The sequence below is a fragment of the Sarcophilus harrisii genome, chromosome 4, assembly GCF_902635505.1.
Source record: "Sarcophilus harrisii chromosome 4, mSarHar1.11, whole genome shotgun sequence".
NCBI classification, from domain to species: Eukaryota; Metazoa; Chordata; class Mammalia; order Dasyuromorphia; family Dasyuridae; genus Sarcophilus; species Sarcophilus harrisii.
The window spans coordinates 363,123,378-363,139,855 of NC_045429.1; the positions used below are offsets into that span (position 1 = coordinate 363,123,378).

The 16,478-nt window shown below is 43.8% G+C and overlaps 1 protein-coding gene across 1 annotated transcript in view; it reads left to right on the forward strand.

The window, feature by feature from the left end:
- Positions 1 to 2,649: 2,649 nt before the first annotated feature.
- Positions 2,650 to 16,478, forward strand: part of ATP1A2 (ATPase Na+/K+ transporting subunit alpha 2) — a 43,864-nt gene continuing 30,035 nt past the window's right edge. Inside the window, exons 1-7 of the mRNA XM_003767858.4 lie at positions 2,650 to 2,814; positions 7,188 to 7,292; positions 7,454 to 7,513; positions 8,661 to 8,864; positions 10,036 to 10,149; positions 10,391 to 10,525; positions 12,437 to 12,554. Of these exons, the coding sequence (XP_003767906.1) occupies positions 2,803 to 2,814; positions 7,188 to 7,292; positions 7,454 to 7,513; positions 8,661 to 8,864; positions 10,036 to 10,149; positions 10,391 to 10,525; positions 12,437 to 12,554 (748 nt within the window). The 5' untranslated portion in view covers positions 2,650 to 2,802. The remainder of the gene's footprint in view (positions 2,815 to 7,187; positions 7,293 to 7,453; positions 7,514 to 8,660; positions 8,865 to 10,035; positions 10,150 to 10,390; positions 10,526 to 12,436; positions 12,555 to 16,478) is intronic.

Here is a 16,478-nt window from a genome sequence, read left to right on the forward strand (position 1 = left end):
TTAACAGCCCTGTGAGGCTGGTGCTATTATTATTCCTGTCTTACAGTTGAGGAAACGGAGACAGAGATAAAGGGGCTTGCCCAGGGTCACACAGCTAGGAAGAATCTCCAAACCCAGTGTACAGTCCACTGGGGTTTTCTTGTCTCCTTGCTCCAGGGCCTATCAGTCCCTTCCTTTTTATCCTTTCCTCCTGCCCCCATAGCTCTTTAAAGAGCCAAAACTAAGGTTCCATCACCCTTCTGTACCTCCAACCTTCTTTCCTCTTCTCCAGGCTGTGTTATAGGGGAATCATCTGCAGGGGGAATGGAGGGCACAAAGTAGGGAGTGGTGTGGGGAGCTTGTGGGTTCTGTTCTACCTCCAACAAGCATGTCTGTACGGAAGTGGGCCGTGCCCCCACCGGATCCCTGTAATGGAAAATCCCAGCGGCATAGCAGGAAGGGGGGGCAGTTATTTGGGGAATTCGGGCAGGGGCCTTGAACACAGAGATCGGATTTGCCAGAGAGAACAGGCGATAATCCCTCTGTGGGGAGCTCCCCTCCGGAGTCAGAGACAGATCTGACTCAGCGTTGGAGGGGCCCATGCTCCCCAGGACCTCAGCCCATTGACCTCCTTCTTGTTTTCTTCACCACTCTTCCCTCTCCCTGTGCTAGAATGCTCCCTCTCTTTTATAGGTATCTCAGTTCTTCTGTATCCAGAGAACCAGGGATATACTACTAGAAAATCTTACCCTTTTGCAGCCCTCTCCCCCCTCCCTACTTTCACCCAGTTCCTATCCCAGAAGGAAAAGTGTGTCAAGAGATGAAGATATTCTTTCTCCTTCTTCACCGTTCTCTCTCAGCTCTTCTTTATTGCTCTCTATGCTCTTTCTTCCCTTATAGCAACAATGATATTCCCAGACCCTATACAAGGATCATTTAATCTATCCTCCCTCTAGAAAGCCCATTGTCAGCTTAGATTTAGGTAAAGGCATCCCTACCAGAGATCACTCCTCCATCATTTAAAATATCTGATTTCAAAGGCTGGCTTCAGATATTTCCTCATCATTGGACAAAAAGACCTTTAAGGACCTTCCAAATCCTCTGACCCATTCCAGAATCTTATGCTCCTCCCTAGTAGGAAAGTCTTGATATCTAACCTCAGTGATTTAAGCCGTAGCATTTTAACTCTCTCTAACTGTGGTCTCGTTGGAAATAATAATAGCGAGAGTTAACATTTATAGAACACTTTAAAAGTCTGCAAAGCACTTTACAAATATCTCCTTTTATCCTCATAAAAATCATAGGAAGTAATTGTCATTATTTCTATTTTACAGATGGGGAAATGGAGGCAGATAAGGAATAGATGACATTATTATTCCCATTTTACAGATGGGGAAAACAGAGGCAGATAGGGAATAGGTACCATTATTCCCATTTTAAGATGGGGAAATGGAGACAAATAAGAAGTGGGTGCCATAATTATTCTCATTTTACAGATGAGGAAACAGAGGCAGACAGTGATAAAATGACTTGCCCAGGGTCACACAACTAAGACGTGTTTGAAGCCACAGTTGAACTCAAGTCTGCCTGAACCCAGGTGCAGTGCACTATTTGTTGCCTCTGTGCTGCCTCACTTACCCCTTTTGCCATTTTGTAGATTCAAAAACTGTTATCAAGTTGATTTTCTGATTTCCTTCCCAGTCTCAGTTTTACCTTACTCTTTAGTGTGCCCTTCCTTTCCCCCTTCCTACCACACTCTCCCAGCACTATCTCTCTTCTTGATTCTATCCCAAATGTCAAAACTGGGACTGAGCATTAAAACTCTTAGATTTTAAGGGAAAAGAGCAGGAAAAAGCATATACCACCCAAGTGAATGAATCCAAAGGAACCCAGGGACACTCAGTGGCCTAAGTCTGCCCTTTCCACGTCACCCTTCCTTCTCAAGTCCTCCCTGGGTGGTCTTGATGTCTTTCCTGGGAAGATCAGATGCAAGATTTGGAGATCCTTGTCCTTGTGTCTCTGGCCTGGTGTGGGCTTAGGGAGCTGGGGAGGAAGGCAGATGTATCTACCTTTTCAGTCCCTCTTAGAGGACTCGGGAAGCCCTTGCTCTCCCATCCCCAGACCTGGCACCTTCTTAAGAGACTGCTCTGGTTTCTATAGGTGGGCATCATGATCTAATGAACAGAACCCTGGGTCTGAATTCTGGTCCTGACTTGTGGTGTGACCTTGGACCAGTCACTTAACCAGTTTCTTAATTTGTAAAATGACAGCTGTGGTCTCTTCCAGCTCTAAAGTCAGAGGGCTCTATAGACTCCTACATAGGGGAGGCTCTGGACCCCGATTCCTCTCACCTGCTACGCCCCAGTGCTCCACCTTTCTCTTTCCTCTCTTGGGGCTTGAGGATTGAAGATCTAAATGAACAGACCTCCCCCCCAGTCCTTTCTGCTCTATGAGAACTATTTTGAAGAAGTTCCTCGCTCTCCTCATCTCCACCCTCCCCCACGATCCCCCCAGTCCCCTGCTTCTCCCCGTTGGTGGCTGCCAAAGGCAATTCGGGGAGACAGGGAGAAATTGGGGAGGGAGGGCAACCATCAGGACATGAGGCACTAAGGGGCTGGAGGGGAGGAGCCCTCAGGGATCCTATTTCAACAAGCCGCTCTTTCCCCGAGCAGGAGGAGGGGGAGAGGGGGAGAGAGACCTATTTAAAGCTACCCTGTTACTTCGGCTGTCTCTGTCCGTCTGACTCGATCTCCGCCTGTCCGAGTTGACGATCCTTCCCATTGGCCTCTCCGTTCTCAGTCCCTGCAGCTCCTCTGCCCCAAGATGGGCCGCGGGGTGAGTACCCCTGAAAGCTGAGCCCACTCCCCCTGCTACCATGTCTCTTACCAAGCATGGAGCCCGGAGGAGGGAAGATTGGCAAAACAGGGACCAAGGTTGGGGGGTGGAGAAGAGAGAGAGTGGGCAGTGGTAGGGAAGACCCAGGGAGGCGGTTCAGAGGTGGGCACCACACTCACACACTCACTCATGCAGGCAAATGCGCGCTCCCTTCACACTGCAGTCCCGGACCCCCTCTCTCCTGCTCCAGCCCACCCTGAACTTTTTCAAACTTACTCGTTGAGCCTCTTCCTAACACTCCCGTATCCCCATTCACTTGCTGCTTTTCTTTCTCCCACCCTAAGTAGCCAACTGAAGGGTCATCTGGTCCTGTTTGTTCCCAGGACCCAAAAGACAGCCCCCTGGGACTGCCAGTCAGAGAGGGTAGGGAACACTCTGGCTTACTGAGGGCTGGGAGGGGCGGAAGCTATAGGGATTCAGCATCTCATTCCCTGGGTAGCCAAGCAGCTCTGGACACCCAGTTCCCTGGGCACTGAGTGCCAGGGACAGCTGGGAGAGATGGGGGGAGGAGTGAAGGCCCCCCGCCATGTTCTGGGCAGCATTGTCCTTGGGCTTAAGGCTCTGCTCAGCAAAGATTTTCCCAGGGGTTAGCAGCAGCAATCTGGCCCCTTGTCGGGCCGGGGCATTCTCAAGCACAGGAATGCCCGTTGGGCAGATTAAAGACCCCCTCTGGGCACTATGGCCCGGACCTCCACGGGAGGCAGGGCCTGAGTTTGGGACAGTTGGAAGTACAATTTCCATCCAAGGAGGGCTGACCCTATCCCCTCATACCCCTTTCCTCTGGGAAAGGACGTGTAAAGGATGGGTCGCTTCTAGGGAAAAACGAGCCAGCGCTAAGAAGGGTCTCTCGGCTGAGGGACTTCCCAGAGGACAAGGGGACCATAAAGGGTCAAGCCAGGACACATCTGAGTTCGACAGCTGAGAAAGCGATGGGGTGGGGACACCAGGGTTCCTGGGCTCAGAGGAGAGCTATAAATAGGGAGTGAGGGAATCACAACGCGTGTGTGGCCCTGAGTGTCTGTGTCCATGAATGCGTCTCTGTATGTGCGTATGAGTGTTTGTGCATGTACGTGTGGGAAGATGTATCTTTGTGAAAGTGGGTCAATGGACCTCCATTTGTGACAAGGCCCAAGTGCAGACGCCATCCTGCCTCAGTGTGAGGGAGTTGTGAGTGTGTTCGCACCGGTCTCAGAGAGAGAAACATCCTTGGGACATCAGATGCCCTGGGGAGCTTATAAAGTTCCGAGTCTTTCAACTCAGTTTTGGATTCTGTAATAAGAGGAGGAATAATCTCCTGGAGGAATGAGTTCCCAGTGAGCCTGCCAGGAGCCTTCGGGATAAAGAGTGCATGAGAGAGAGTTACAGGATGGGGAGAAGGTTAGGCAATAGGGCTCACGGATAGGGGAGAGACAAGCTCTTCCATTGATTTTCACTTTAGGACACCGGGGTTTCCTTCCAATCCTAGAGAGACTAGTGGGAAGACAATGTGCCTGGGGACCCAGGAGTGCCAAGTTACAGGAAAATAGGTACTCTGGAGGCTGTAGAATTCTCATTCACTAGCTAGCTCCAGCTTTATCCTCCCACCAAGTGTCTCACTTCACTTGACCCCCAAACTATCCTTTTAGTGGTTTAAATTGGAATAATAGCCAGGTGGGGAAGGAAAACAGGCTGTTTCTGCTGAAGGAGGCAGGGCGAGATGGGGGTGGCGGCAGCTTGGATCCTAGCCCATCGGGAAGGACCACCCTGCAGTAGGGTAGACTCCCCAGATTCTGGTTTCTAGGGTACTGCTCCTCATTCCAGAATTGTGCATTTTCCATCAGTCTTAGAAGGGGAGAGTCCTGCTGGTCCCCAGCCCAGAACTGGTCTCATCTCATCACCCCACAGCCATGAGGGATGGCCTGGGATGTGGGGGAGGGATATAACAGTGTTGGGAGGGGGATGCCGGCCTTCTCCAGCTGCAGTGGGGAGGTATGGTGGGGGGGCAGATTGGGCTGATTTCCAGCCGCCCCCGCTCTGTCCCAGCCTCTGGCTTTCTCAGAAAGAACTCTCTGTTCTCCTTCCGCATTCAGGACCCTGAGAAGGGGAGAGTGGGTAAAGGGGAGGGGGGTGGGTTAAGAGGCAAAGGGGTCCTTCCTTCCTCTCTCCCTTTCTTCCCGAGGCTGCCGCTGGCCCTGGCTCTCTGTGGGCTCCTGGCTCCAGAGCCTGAGATGCCTGCCAGGACAGGAGAAGGGGGGAGGAGGGGGCAGTCTGTCCCAAGCTCAAGGCCTGCTGGGGAATGGAGTGGGATGGTGGGGGGAGAGGAGGAGCTGCTAAGAGCAGACTGCAAAAGTTTTTAGGCTAGTGATTTCAATATACATACATATGTGTGTATATATATATGTACACATGAATCTAATTTTCACATAATTCCTTTTATGTCAAAATACACATTAAGTGTCCCTAACCTTGATCCTTGTCTTTCCCCCCCAAGTATTATCACCTTTGTTGAATACTTTACACAGCCTAGAAAACTACTGTTTATTTTACTGCCTTAATCAGTTCTCTACCTTACAAATGCCCCCAGTCTCCCCAGCCAGCCACTTGCCTCCCACCAATATAAGATCAGAGTTCAAAGAATTAAAGTTCTCATTTATAAAAATTGGTCCAATCTAATAAACTATTCACAAAGAAAAACAGGGAAGAAAGATGTAGGACTAAGGAGGAACCAGTCACAAACCATCCCCCCCCCCAGTACTGAGGGGGAAACTGAGGCACAGACATGGAGAGAATTGGGGAGGGCTCTTAGTGAGGTTGTATCAGGCCCTTAGAATGTAGCCAAGAAGTCCTAACTTTCAACCAAGCCTTTTCAGCCCAGCCTTCTCTCTACAAGGTCACTTTGTCCCTGAGGAGGGGTGGTGAGAAAAAAATGGGGGAAGTTGAAGTGAAAAAAATCCCTTTCCGGCAAGTTCTTGTGCCCACACCGGAGCCGAGTCACCCCAGATGCTCTTACTATCCCTGCAGTGTGCCAGAGTGGACCTTTGGGCCGAGGCCACCTTGGAGGGAAATGTTCCTGACCTTGAGAAACAATCTTTTCAGCACCCCAGGAACCCCGGGATCTTTCTGTTACTCTAAAGTTCAGTCTACTTATTGTCATCTTAGAACTGCCCCAATCTTAGTCCAGTTCCCGACACATGATTACTATTTAATATACTTGTTGGTTTGACTATTATCTGACTAATGGGTTCCCAGAGGCTGGATCCTGAACCTGGAAATTCTTTTATTTGAGGAATATCAGGGCTCATTTCTCACCCCACTCATGTCTACAAGTATAAATGTGACTAACTTAACCAAAACGGGGGCACAGGACTTACGGGACTTTACAGGAAAGTGTAGGAAAGGGATGTGAAAATGGCACCCAATGGCAGGCTTTCAGGGTAAACAGGGCTCCCAGACAAAATACTCTACACAATTCCCTTTCTCCAGATTCCACTCATCTATTCCTCAAATTTCCCAGCCCTCTCATCTCACTGGCCTATTTCTCAGACTTCCCAGTCTTAAACTCAGATCCTCTTGCCCCCCTAGCCCCACAGACAGAACTTCCCACTCCACTCACTCTAGCCTCCCCCAAAGCTGTCTCTTCTCCATTACTCTCAGTTCCCTTGTTTCTCTCTTGATGCTCCCAAAGATGCCTCTGCAAATGACAGAAATCCCAAAGCCAAACACAGTTCTCCTATTTTGCCACCTTCTACTTTTCTCCTGAACAGCCTAGGATTTCCTCCAGGCTTGATTTCAGGACTAAAAAATTTCAAGCTCTTTGAGGACAGGAACGAGGCTATCTTTATCTTTGGAGCTATCCCCTGTTCGTTGCTCATTGTAAATTCTTAACAAACCTTTATTGAATTGAATAGAATCGTAGAGTTGGAACAAACTTTAGATAATGTCTAGTACAAATGACTCCTCCATTTTAATAAATGAGGAAAACTCTCAAAAGTAAAATTACTTTCCTAAGGTCACATGTGTAATTAGAAGCAAAGCTAGAATCAAGCCAGAGTTGACTCTTCTTGAATCCTGTAGTTCTTCTTCAAAATCTCATAGAAAAAGCAGTGGTGGGTAGGGTGGTCTTTGGGTCAGGAAGAATGAGTTCAAACCCAATCTCACATATTTTACCTATCCCTAATTGCTTCTCAAAAACAAACTCCAATAAATAAATAAATAAATAAAGCCATTATAGAAAATTCCTTGTTTTGGGATCAGCATGCTTATTCTTAAGGGCAACAGTTCCTGATTCTTCTCTTTTTTCCTAATTCCCTGGAATCAATTAATTCTTCTCCTAGACTGGCCGAGAGTACTCACCTGCCGCCACCACCACAGAAAATGGAGGCGGCAAGAAGAAGCAGAAAGAAAAGGAACTGGATGAATTAAAGAAGGAAGTGGCCATGGTGAGAACTACCTGCCTTTCCCAGGGACCTCTCTGCCTTTTCCATCCTTTGAGATGGGATCTTCCTGAATCAGGGAGAGTTGTATCATTCTCAGGTCCCTTTAATGCCCACTTCCCTAAATTTCTTTCTTCCCTCATAGTAATCGTCTGCTTTTCCCTCAGGATGACCACAAGCTGTCCCTGGATGAGTTGGGCCGAAAGTATCAGGTAGACCTATCCAAGGTGAGTTTGGGGTAGGAAGAAAAGTCCTCTTCTTGTTCCCCTTTGCTCCTGCTCTCCCTCACTCACTAAGGGGAATGTCCTCTAGCATAAGACCAGCATAAGATGGTCTCTGTCTTCTCAGGATTATAGTCTAAAAAAGGCACACAGAATGTTAGAACTAGAAATGGAAAAGCTCAAAGGCATTCAGCCAGAACCATTGTCCCCAGCCTCTTGATTCAGTGCCCTTTCCACCATACAGTAGATTTATCATGGACTAATATATATGAGATGATAGCAGAAAGAGGTGGTGATAGGGAGAAGTTTCAGAGGTAAATTTAGTCTTGAAGTAAGGTGGGGAAATACCCTAATGATTCAGTGGTTCTCAAAGTATGGTCTAGAGAATCCTGGGGATCTCTGAAACCCTTTTAGAGGGTCTACAAATTCAAAACTAGTTTTTATTTCCAATATGGTAAATGTCTATAAATATAATCCAGATAAACAAAAACTCTTTGGAGAGATCCTCAATAATTTTTAATAGGATAAAGATACTGAAAACAAAAGTTTGAAAACCACTGGATTAAAGCTATTCAAAAGTAGAATGGATTCCCCCTCATTAAAGGTCTTCTGGCAGAGACCCAATGATGTCTATGAGGGGACTTCCTGTTTAAGTCTAGATTGGACTATGTAATCCCTGGAATCTCCTCTGGTACCCCAGACTGTGTAGTTCTATCAAATGGTAAACTGTGTATCAACAGAATTCTCCTCAACTTCCCTGGTGAATGAAAAAAGAAAGGCGGAGAGGAAAGGCCCATCTGTGGCTATCCCTAGTTTGGCCCTGCCTCTGTAGAGAGTTTGGAAACTTTCACTTCTGAGAGGATTAAACTAGGGAATAGAAGTGGGAAGAAAAGAAGGCATTGGGCCTAGAAGGAAAAACCAGAAAGTAGAAGGTAGAGGGAAAAGGGAGAAGGGAGGGTGGAGAAAGGAGAAAGGGAAAAAGTTCAAAGGGAAAACAATGGGAAGTGGTAAGGTATCTAAGGTAATCCTTGTGATTGGTTCAGTATCAAGATAGCCAATTCCATTCTTCAATATAAAATCATATAGCATATAGATTAAACAGGAAAAAACCTCAGAGGTTACTGAGTCTATTCTTTTTATCATTTTCCCACAGGGCCTCACCAACCAGCGGGCACAGGATATCTTGGCCCGGGATGGACCTAATGCTCTCACACCACCACCCACCACCCCTGAATGGGTCAAATTCTGTCGGCAGCTTTTTGGGGGCTTCTCCATCCTGCTCTGGATTGGGGCCCTACTCTGTTTCCTGGCCTACGGCATCCAGGCAGCCATGGAAGATGAGCCCTCCAATGACAATGTGAGCCTCCTGTCCTGTGTGGCTGATCCTACCTTCTAATCCATCTTTCTCTGGATCCACTAAATTCCCAAACTCTGGCCCCTGAGCAAAGTCCTTCATTTACAGAACCTGGGACCTGGCTGGGTAGTGACTCAGGGATGAAGCTGGCTCCTGAGCTGGTGCTAAAAAAAACCCAGCTTCATATACTTGCGGTCAACAGCTTATAAACCTTACCACCTGCCAAGGAAAAGTGATAGGAATAATAATAATATTAATAATAATAAATAAGCCATTATAGCTTTGAAATCAGAAAGAAACTTGTGTTCAAATGTTTCCACTGATATTATTCTTCTCTGTGGCCTTAGGTGTAATCCTTTCAGCCTCAGTTTCATTATAAAATAAATATAACAATAGATTACTGTAAAGATTAAATGATATTTGGAAAGCCCTAGGGCAAACTGTAAAGTGATATATAAATGGAAGCTTTTAGTAATAACAGCTACTATTTCTACAATACTTGAAAGTTTGTCATGTACTTTTCTACCTAGTCACTAGGTAGAAGAAATATTATTTCTGTGGAAACTGAGAAGTTAAATGATTTGCCCAGTATCACAGGGCTGGGGAGTAGAAAAGTGAGGGTTCCAAGCCAAGAGTTTGACCATCTATTATGTCATATCATTTCAAGGATTGCCCCTTCCCTATAGTTATTTGTTGCTGATTCACTCCTTGCTTTCAATCCCCTTATGTCTTCCCAACTCTATCAAGTCTATAGGCTTAGGGTGAGGAAGAATTCCCTCTATCTACACTCCTACCTTTTGAGGCAACCCATTCAATAGGAACCAAGCAAGGGTATGCTGTTAATTTAACAACAGACTTTCCAGTGGGAACAAATTGTACTCACAACACACTTTTAAGTTGGATTTGCATGAACATTTTCTGTAATACTTTAAACTAGACAATCAGCAAAGGAATAAATCAAGACCTGATTTATAGCATTTTCTGATTTCCAAGATGTAAATACTCAAACTGAAAATGTAATAATCTCTCACAAGTCCAAGCTGCCTCCAACAAACCCCCAGAATCAGAAATCTTAAGTTTTGCGTAAGATGATTATATTCCACTCCTATCCTGGACCAGCTGCTTTTCCTGGGAACAGGTAGGAATTAAATTAATATTTTTTTCCTTCCTCCAGCTATACCTGGGTGTGGTCCTGGCAGCTGTGGTCATTGTCACTGGCTGTTTCTCCTACTACCAGGAGGCCAAGAGCTCCAAAATCATGGATTCCTTCAAGAACATGGTGCCACAGGTAGATGACAGGGTTGGATTTAGGATTAGAGACATGAGTTTCTGAGGGATATGATTCCTTCCTTGTTTTTTCTGCTCTCCCATAAGAGGAAGCCCCACCATCTATTCAAGTCATGATAAAGTTCCAAAGATAGATAAAGAGTAGGTGGGTAAGGGTATGGAAAGGCAGGAATGGGAGGAAGAGAATAAAAGAACATAATGGAGGTCTGGATGGTACAAATGCCCCCACTGTCTTCCCATAGCAAGCCCTGGTGGTTCGAGAAGGTGAGAAAATGCAGATCAATGCAGAAGAGGTGGTGGTAGGAGACCTGGTGGAAGTGAAGGGTGGAGATCGTGTCCCTGCTGACCTCCGGATCATCTCTTCTCATGGTTGCAAGGTGAGCAGGTGGGAAGGTCACCTGGTTGACTGAGAATGGTCATGTTGATATAGAGTTGAGTGGATTACAGAAAATAGGGACATGTCAGATAACTGTCATCCTACCCCATTCAATAATATCCAGCTGACTATCCTGTAAGTAGAATATCTATGGATTATTTTATCTTCCTGTAGTTTATTCTACCTGTGTTAATGTCTTAAACTTGAAATCCAATCGCCTCATAGATTTCAAATTCTGTTTAAGGTTTAAAATCCTGTGAAGAAAGTACTCCATAAGCTTTAAAATATACTATCAAAATGAACTATTAGTACATTTTAAATTATTCTAGTGAAATACCTATGGCCTAGTGGCTATAGTGAGATATAGGCTAAACAATAGTAATATTAGCGAATATGAAGAGTCAGCCCCAAAGATCATAGTATTGTAAATTTAGACCTGGAAGAGACCTTTAAGACCGATTAGTCCAAGATTCTAATCCAGGGCTCTCAATTCCAAATCCTGGAATCTAACAACAGAATCCCAAAATTGGAAAAGACCTCAGAATTATGCAGTCCAACCTGTACCTACAATACTCCAACCTTTGCTTGGGGACCTCTTAATGAAGAGGTAAATACTGCCTGTTAAGCTAGTCCATTCTACCTTAGGTTGGCCCTTTTCACTTTGAGATAGTTTGAATTGTTAGGAAGTATTCCTTATATCAACTCTAAATTTATGTCTTCAGTTTTCATCCTCAAACCTAGTTTTGTCCTTGGGAATGTAGCATAATAAACCTAATCCGTCTTCCAGATGACTGTCCTTAAAATTCTGGAAGACAACTATCATATTCCTCCCAAGTCTTCTCTTCTATAAGATTATCAAGATAATCTTTCTATGCTATTGTCATTAGACCCCTTTACAATCTTGTCACTTTTCTCTGGATGCTCTCCCATTTATCAGTGTCCAGAGTCAAGGAAGGTATGAAAAGCTAACTCAACTCTCCAGATGTAGGCTGACCAAGATAGGATAATGGCACTTGCCATCTCTCCTCAGGCTTTGACCCTGGGTCTCTTAATTCAGCCAATGATCTCATTCAATTCCTTGATTGTTATATTATAATGCTGACTCATACGAAGCTTGCAATCCATTAAGCCCCCTGATCATTTTCAGAATGTTTTTTTTACCCCATTTTGTACTTAGAAAATTGATTTTTTAACTCAAATGTTAAGACTTTTACATTTCATCTAATGAAATTTCCTCTTCTTAGATTTGGCACAATATCTTATCTTGTCTAGACTGTTTTGGGATCCTGACTTGGTGATTTTTTGTTCTTCCTAGCTTTATTTCATCATCATATTTGATAACATGCCATTTATGGCCTTATTCAAGACAATGATAAAGCTATTAAATAGTGCAGACCAAGCACAGGAGAACAAGCCCAATTCCCTAGGGGACTTCCTTTCGAGATGACATTGAGCTATTCTCGACTACTCTCAGGGAGACAGTGTGGAAAAATGGAATGCAAGCACAAATTTTCTGATTATAGACCTAGTGTTCTTTCTACCAAATAAGGCTGTTTCCAAAATGTCTTTGGCTATATGTATCTGTGACTAAGTTAAATATGGGATTTTATCTGTGTAAATAAAAGCAGTTAGGTGGCAAGATAGAATGCTGGATCTGGAGTCAGAAAGTCTAATCTTCCTGAGTTCATATCTGGCATCAGACACTTAGAGCTGTGTGACCTTGGGCAAGTCACACGTCCCTGCTTGCCTCAGTTTCCTCATCAGTACAATGAGCTTGAGAAGAAAACAGCAAAACACTCCAGGATCTTTGCCAAGAAAGTCCATAAATTGGACACCACTGAAACAAGTGAACAATATCTGTTTAAATGTATGTCTCTCTGAATGAGTCTTCCCACTCTCTCTCTATCCTCAGGTGGACAATTCATCCCTGACAGGAGAATCAGAACCACAGACCCGTTCACCTGAGTTTACTCATGAGAATCCTTTGGAGACCCGAAATATTTGCTTCTTTTCTACCAACTGTGTGGAAGGTGAGAAGCAGAGCCAGAATGAGTGCCCTAGAAGTTCCATTAAGAAATGTCTGGCTGGGGAGAGTGAATAAATAGTACTTGCAGATGAGCTTCAGTCCAATATCAATGAGGCTAGCCCTGATCCCTAATAAGGAAGGAAAGCCTCCCAGAGAGTGATTTGAGTGCAGTTGTGATGCTGTCCCCGCTTTTCATCTGGGATAATTCTTTTACAAGTAGTAGAACTGTGAGGCAAAAATATAGAATAATGCACCTCGACAACTTTGGGATGCTGGCAAGGTGAATAGCAGCCTGGTTTAAAGCTGATCTTTGAGTCAGGAAATCTGACTATATCTTTAAGTACTTAACAAGTACATGATTATACTTAAGTCATTTACCTTCTCTGAACATCATGAAATCAAAGATTTAGAAATGAAACGATCTGAGTTCATCTGATCCTACCTCTAGATGAGAAAACTGAGACCCAGAGAAGTAAAATGACTTGGTTGAGTCAGTCAGAGCAAGGATTCTAACTCTGGTGCTCTTTCCATGGAATCACATTGCATCCTTAGTTTTGCCATCTGTAAAATGGGAGTGATAATACTTTCACCACTTCCCTGATGGGGAGGAAGTACTTTGTAAACTATCAAATACAATATAAAAGGGAGCTAGAGGATGAATTCAGAAAATAGGAAATTCCCCCAATTCAAAATAGAACTGGGAAGGATCTTGGGCATCATTTATTCCAGTGATGTCCAACTCAAATAGAAATGGGGACTACTAATTCGTGCATAAGGATCTCTGCAGGAGGTTTATTGAGTTTATTTTAAAATGTAATTATTTTTGTTTTATTTTATTTTTATCTATTTTGTTAATTTTATTTCAATTTATTCTATGCTTTTGGGATACTGGTGGGCCATATATTTGATGTCTCTGATCTTATCTAACCCTCCCTCCCCCCAAAAGAGAAAACTGAGATATTGAAAAATAAAATGCCTAATAATGCATAAAATAGGGATTTGACCCAGCATTTAAGTCTACTAAATAATATGTGAATTGCCTTGGTCTCTTTTGGTACCCGCAGTCTCATCTTTGCCAGAAGCATGACCAGGAGAAAAATCTGGTTTCTTTAGGCTAAAGGGGAGCTCAGAAAGAAGTAAACATAGTGAGACTGGAATTGCCCAAAGTTACAGAGGGAATGGTTAACACAAGACAAGACCCAGGATGCTTTCAATTGTTGAACCCAGCAGGGGGCAGGAAAGGCTCACCTGGGAGGCAGGGGAGCAGGGCTGACTCCTCCTCTCCTCCCTTTCACCCCGAACCTTTAAGGACTTTTGAGAGCCTCCAGAAACAAAGTCAGAAGCAGCAGGGACCAGAACCAAACTTATCTCCCAGGGGATCTTGGGTTTTCTGCTGTTATCCCCTCGAATCTTCACCCTTGTCCTAGAGAAAGTAGAAGTATTTACCTCTTTCCAACTTAATCCCAGGGATAAGATCAAGTCCGAGGCAGCTATAGTTGAGGAGCACCATTCCTGAGGGGCAAGAAGAGCTATTGGTTTAGGGAACCTTTCAGGTACCAGATGGAAAGCTCTGCATCATTTCTCAGCTTTATCCAAATTAGTTGCCAAATCCTACCTGCTCTTCCCAGCCCAAAGAAACCACAGTCTGGTGTAGATGGACAGGTTGTGTTAATTCCATACTTGGGATGAAAAATTATAAGATTTAGAAAAACTTGAGAGATCATCACATCTAACCCCCTTATTTCACACCTGAAGAAATTGAAAGTCAGACAGGGAAAGAGCCTATTCAAGATCATACATTTTGTAAGTAGTAGCTGAGCCAGGCTTTAAACACAGGTCTCCTGACTCTAAAATCTAAAGCTCCTCCGGAGATATCAGATATGATATAAATCCGGATAAATTCTGTGCTCCCAGCCTAGATCAGCTGTTACCTGAAAGCCCCAGAGGACATCTGGGCCTAGCCCACCGCGGGAATTTTGTGACCTCAGGGTCATCCAGTTCTTTTCATTCCAGTGTGATAAGAAGGCAGATAAACTCTAGGAAGAAATTGAAGGTATGGGAGGAAGAGGTTGCAGAAGGAAAATGACTGGATTTGGGGACTCTTAAAAGTAAAATTCTGTGGCACATAATTCTTTCCTGATCCATATATTTCATAAAGATACCTGGAGCTCATAGTCTTATTGGCAATTAAGTTGTATAGTGATTAGAGACTGTATTTGGAGTCAAAAAGACTTCAAATTTGGCCTCAAAATTCAGCTAGCTGTTTGATACTGGACAAAGACACTTAACCTCAATTTCCTCATCTGTAAAAAGGGTATAAAAATAGCATCTGCTTTTCAGTATCTTTGTAAGAATCAAGTTAAATGACATTTGTAAAATACTTCACAAACCTTAAAACACTATAAATGCTAGCTATTATTATTATAAAGCAGGAAGAACCTTAGAAATTACTGTTTTCTCTTTCCCATCATCTTATAGATGAGGAAACGAAATAACTCCCAAGTTCACATAGTGAGTTAGGGAAGTAGGATACGAACTCAGACTATATTTTGACTATATTCTCTTTCCACTGTAACACAACTTCTGCTTATAGTAAACATCACTAATTGATTTTGCAAAACACAGTATTAGGCAAAACTGTTACAGGGAGCAATGAGTTTCAAAAGAGCCATGTTATAAATTTTATGTAGGGGCAACTAATTGGTTGAACAACATTAAAGCCGGGTCTATAACTCTTGGACCACAATATATCAACAATTTTATTTCAAGGCAATGTGAGTTAAGAAACATTATATAGAATATATTTAGATTTGGAGTCTCTCTCCAGTATGCTGCTATCTTGAAGAAGCCAGAATTACGATGATGACCTTTATTAATACAATTTGCATTTTTTCTCAATCTATTCCTTCTCCCCCAGACATTGTTAATACCCTATATTAATACATTGAGTTTTTACCATTTGCATCAGGTCTCCCATAGTTTGAGCTTATTTGTTTTTTGTTTTTGTTTTTCAAAAAAAAAAGAAGCTTGGCAAAATATTCCTTAAAACTCTGGCTTGGAAGAACAGGCAAAGACTTGTAGATATCCATCTACTGAATTCTTAGTACCTAGTGGCTGACTTCCAACAGCAAGATCTTTTTTAGTCTGAGGTTTGAAGAATATCCATAATAATCACTGCTGCCATTGTCGTTCTGTTATTATTGTTATAATCAATGTCCAAGCTTAACTTTTTTTTCCCTGAGGCATTTGGGATTAAGTGACTTGCCCAGGATCACACAGCCAGGAAGTGTTAAATGTCCAAGACCACCTCTGGTCCTCCTGACTTCAGGGCTGGTGCTCTATTCACTGCGCCACCTAGCTGTCCCACAAACTTAACTTTTAAAAAAAATCTATAATTCACAACTTTCCATTATTTGCAACATTTCTTCATAGGAGCCAGAAAAAATGTGAGAGGGGGCTATACCGAATTTAGCTAAGAGGAGCTGGGCAATATCAGCATCATAGATGCTCAGAATTGGAAGGGACTCAAGAGATATCCTAATCCACCCAGTACCTTTCTGCAGAGTGATTGATTAATGGGGCAGGAGTGGGGTATACTTCCCATCTACCTGACCTCACTAATTGGCAGCAAAGTGGCTACAACTCCCTTAAGAAAATATAATGAGGAACAGCTAGCTGTGGAGGTGCAGTGGATAGAGCACCAGCCCTAGAATCAGAAGGACCTGAATTCAATTGTGACCTAAGATTACCCCCAAAACAAAAAGGAAGCTATTGCAGAAAGGTCTCTGTAATAGAAGGCAGGAGACCTGGATTCTAATCTCAACACTGTCACTGACTCGCTGTCTGGTCCAATGGAAGTCACTTCCCTTCAGCTTCTTCAACTGTTAAATGATTGGAGTAGTTATTATTTTTTTCTTTTTTTAAACCA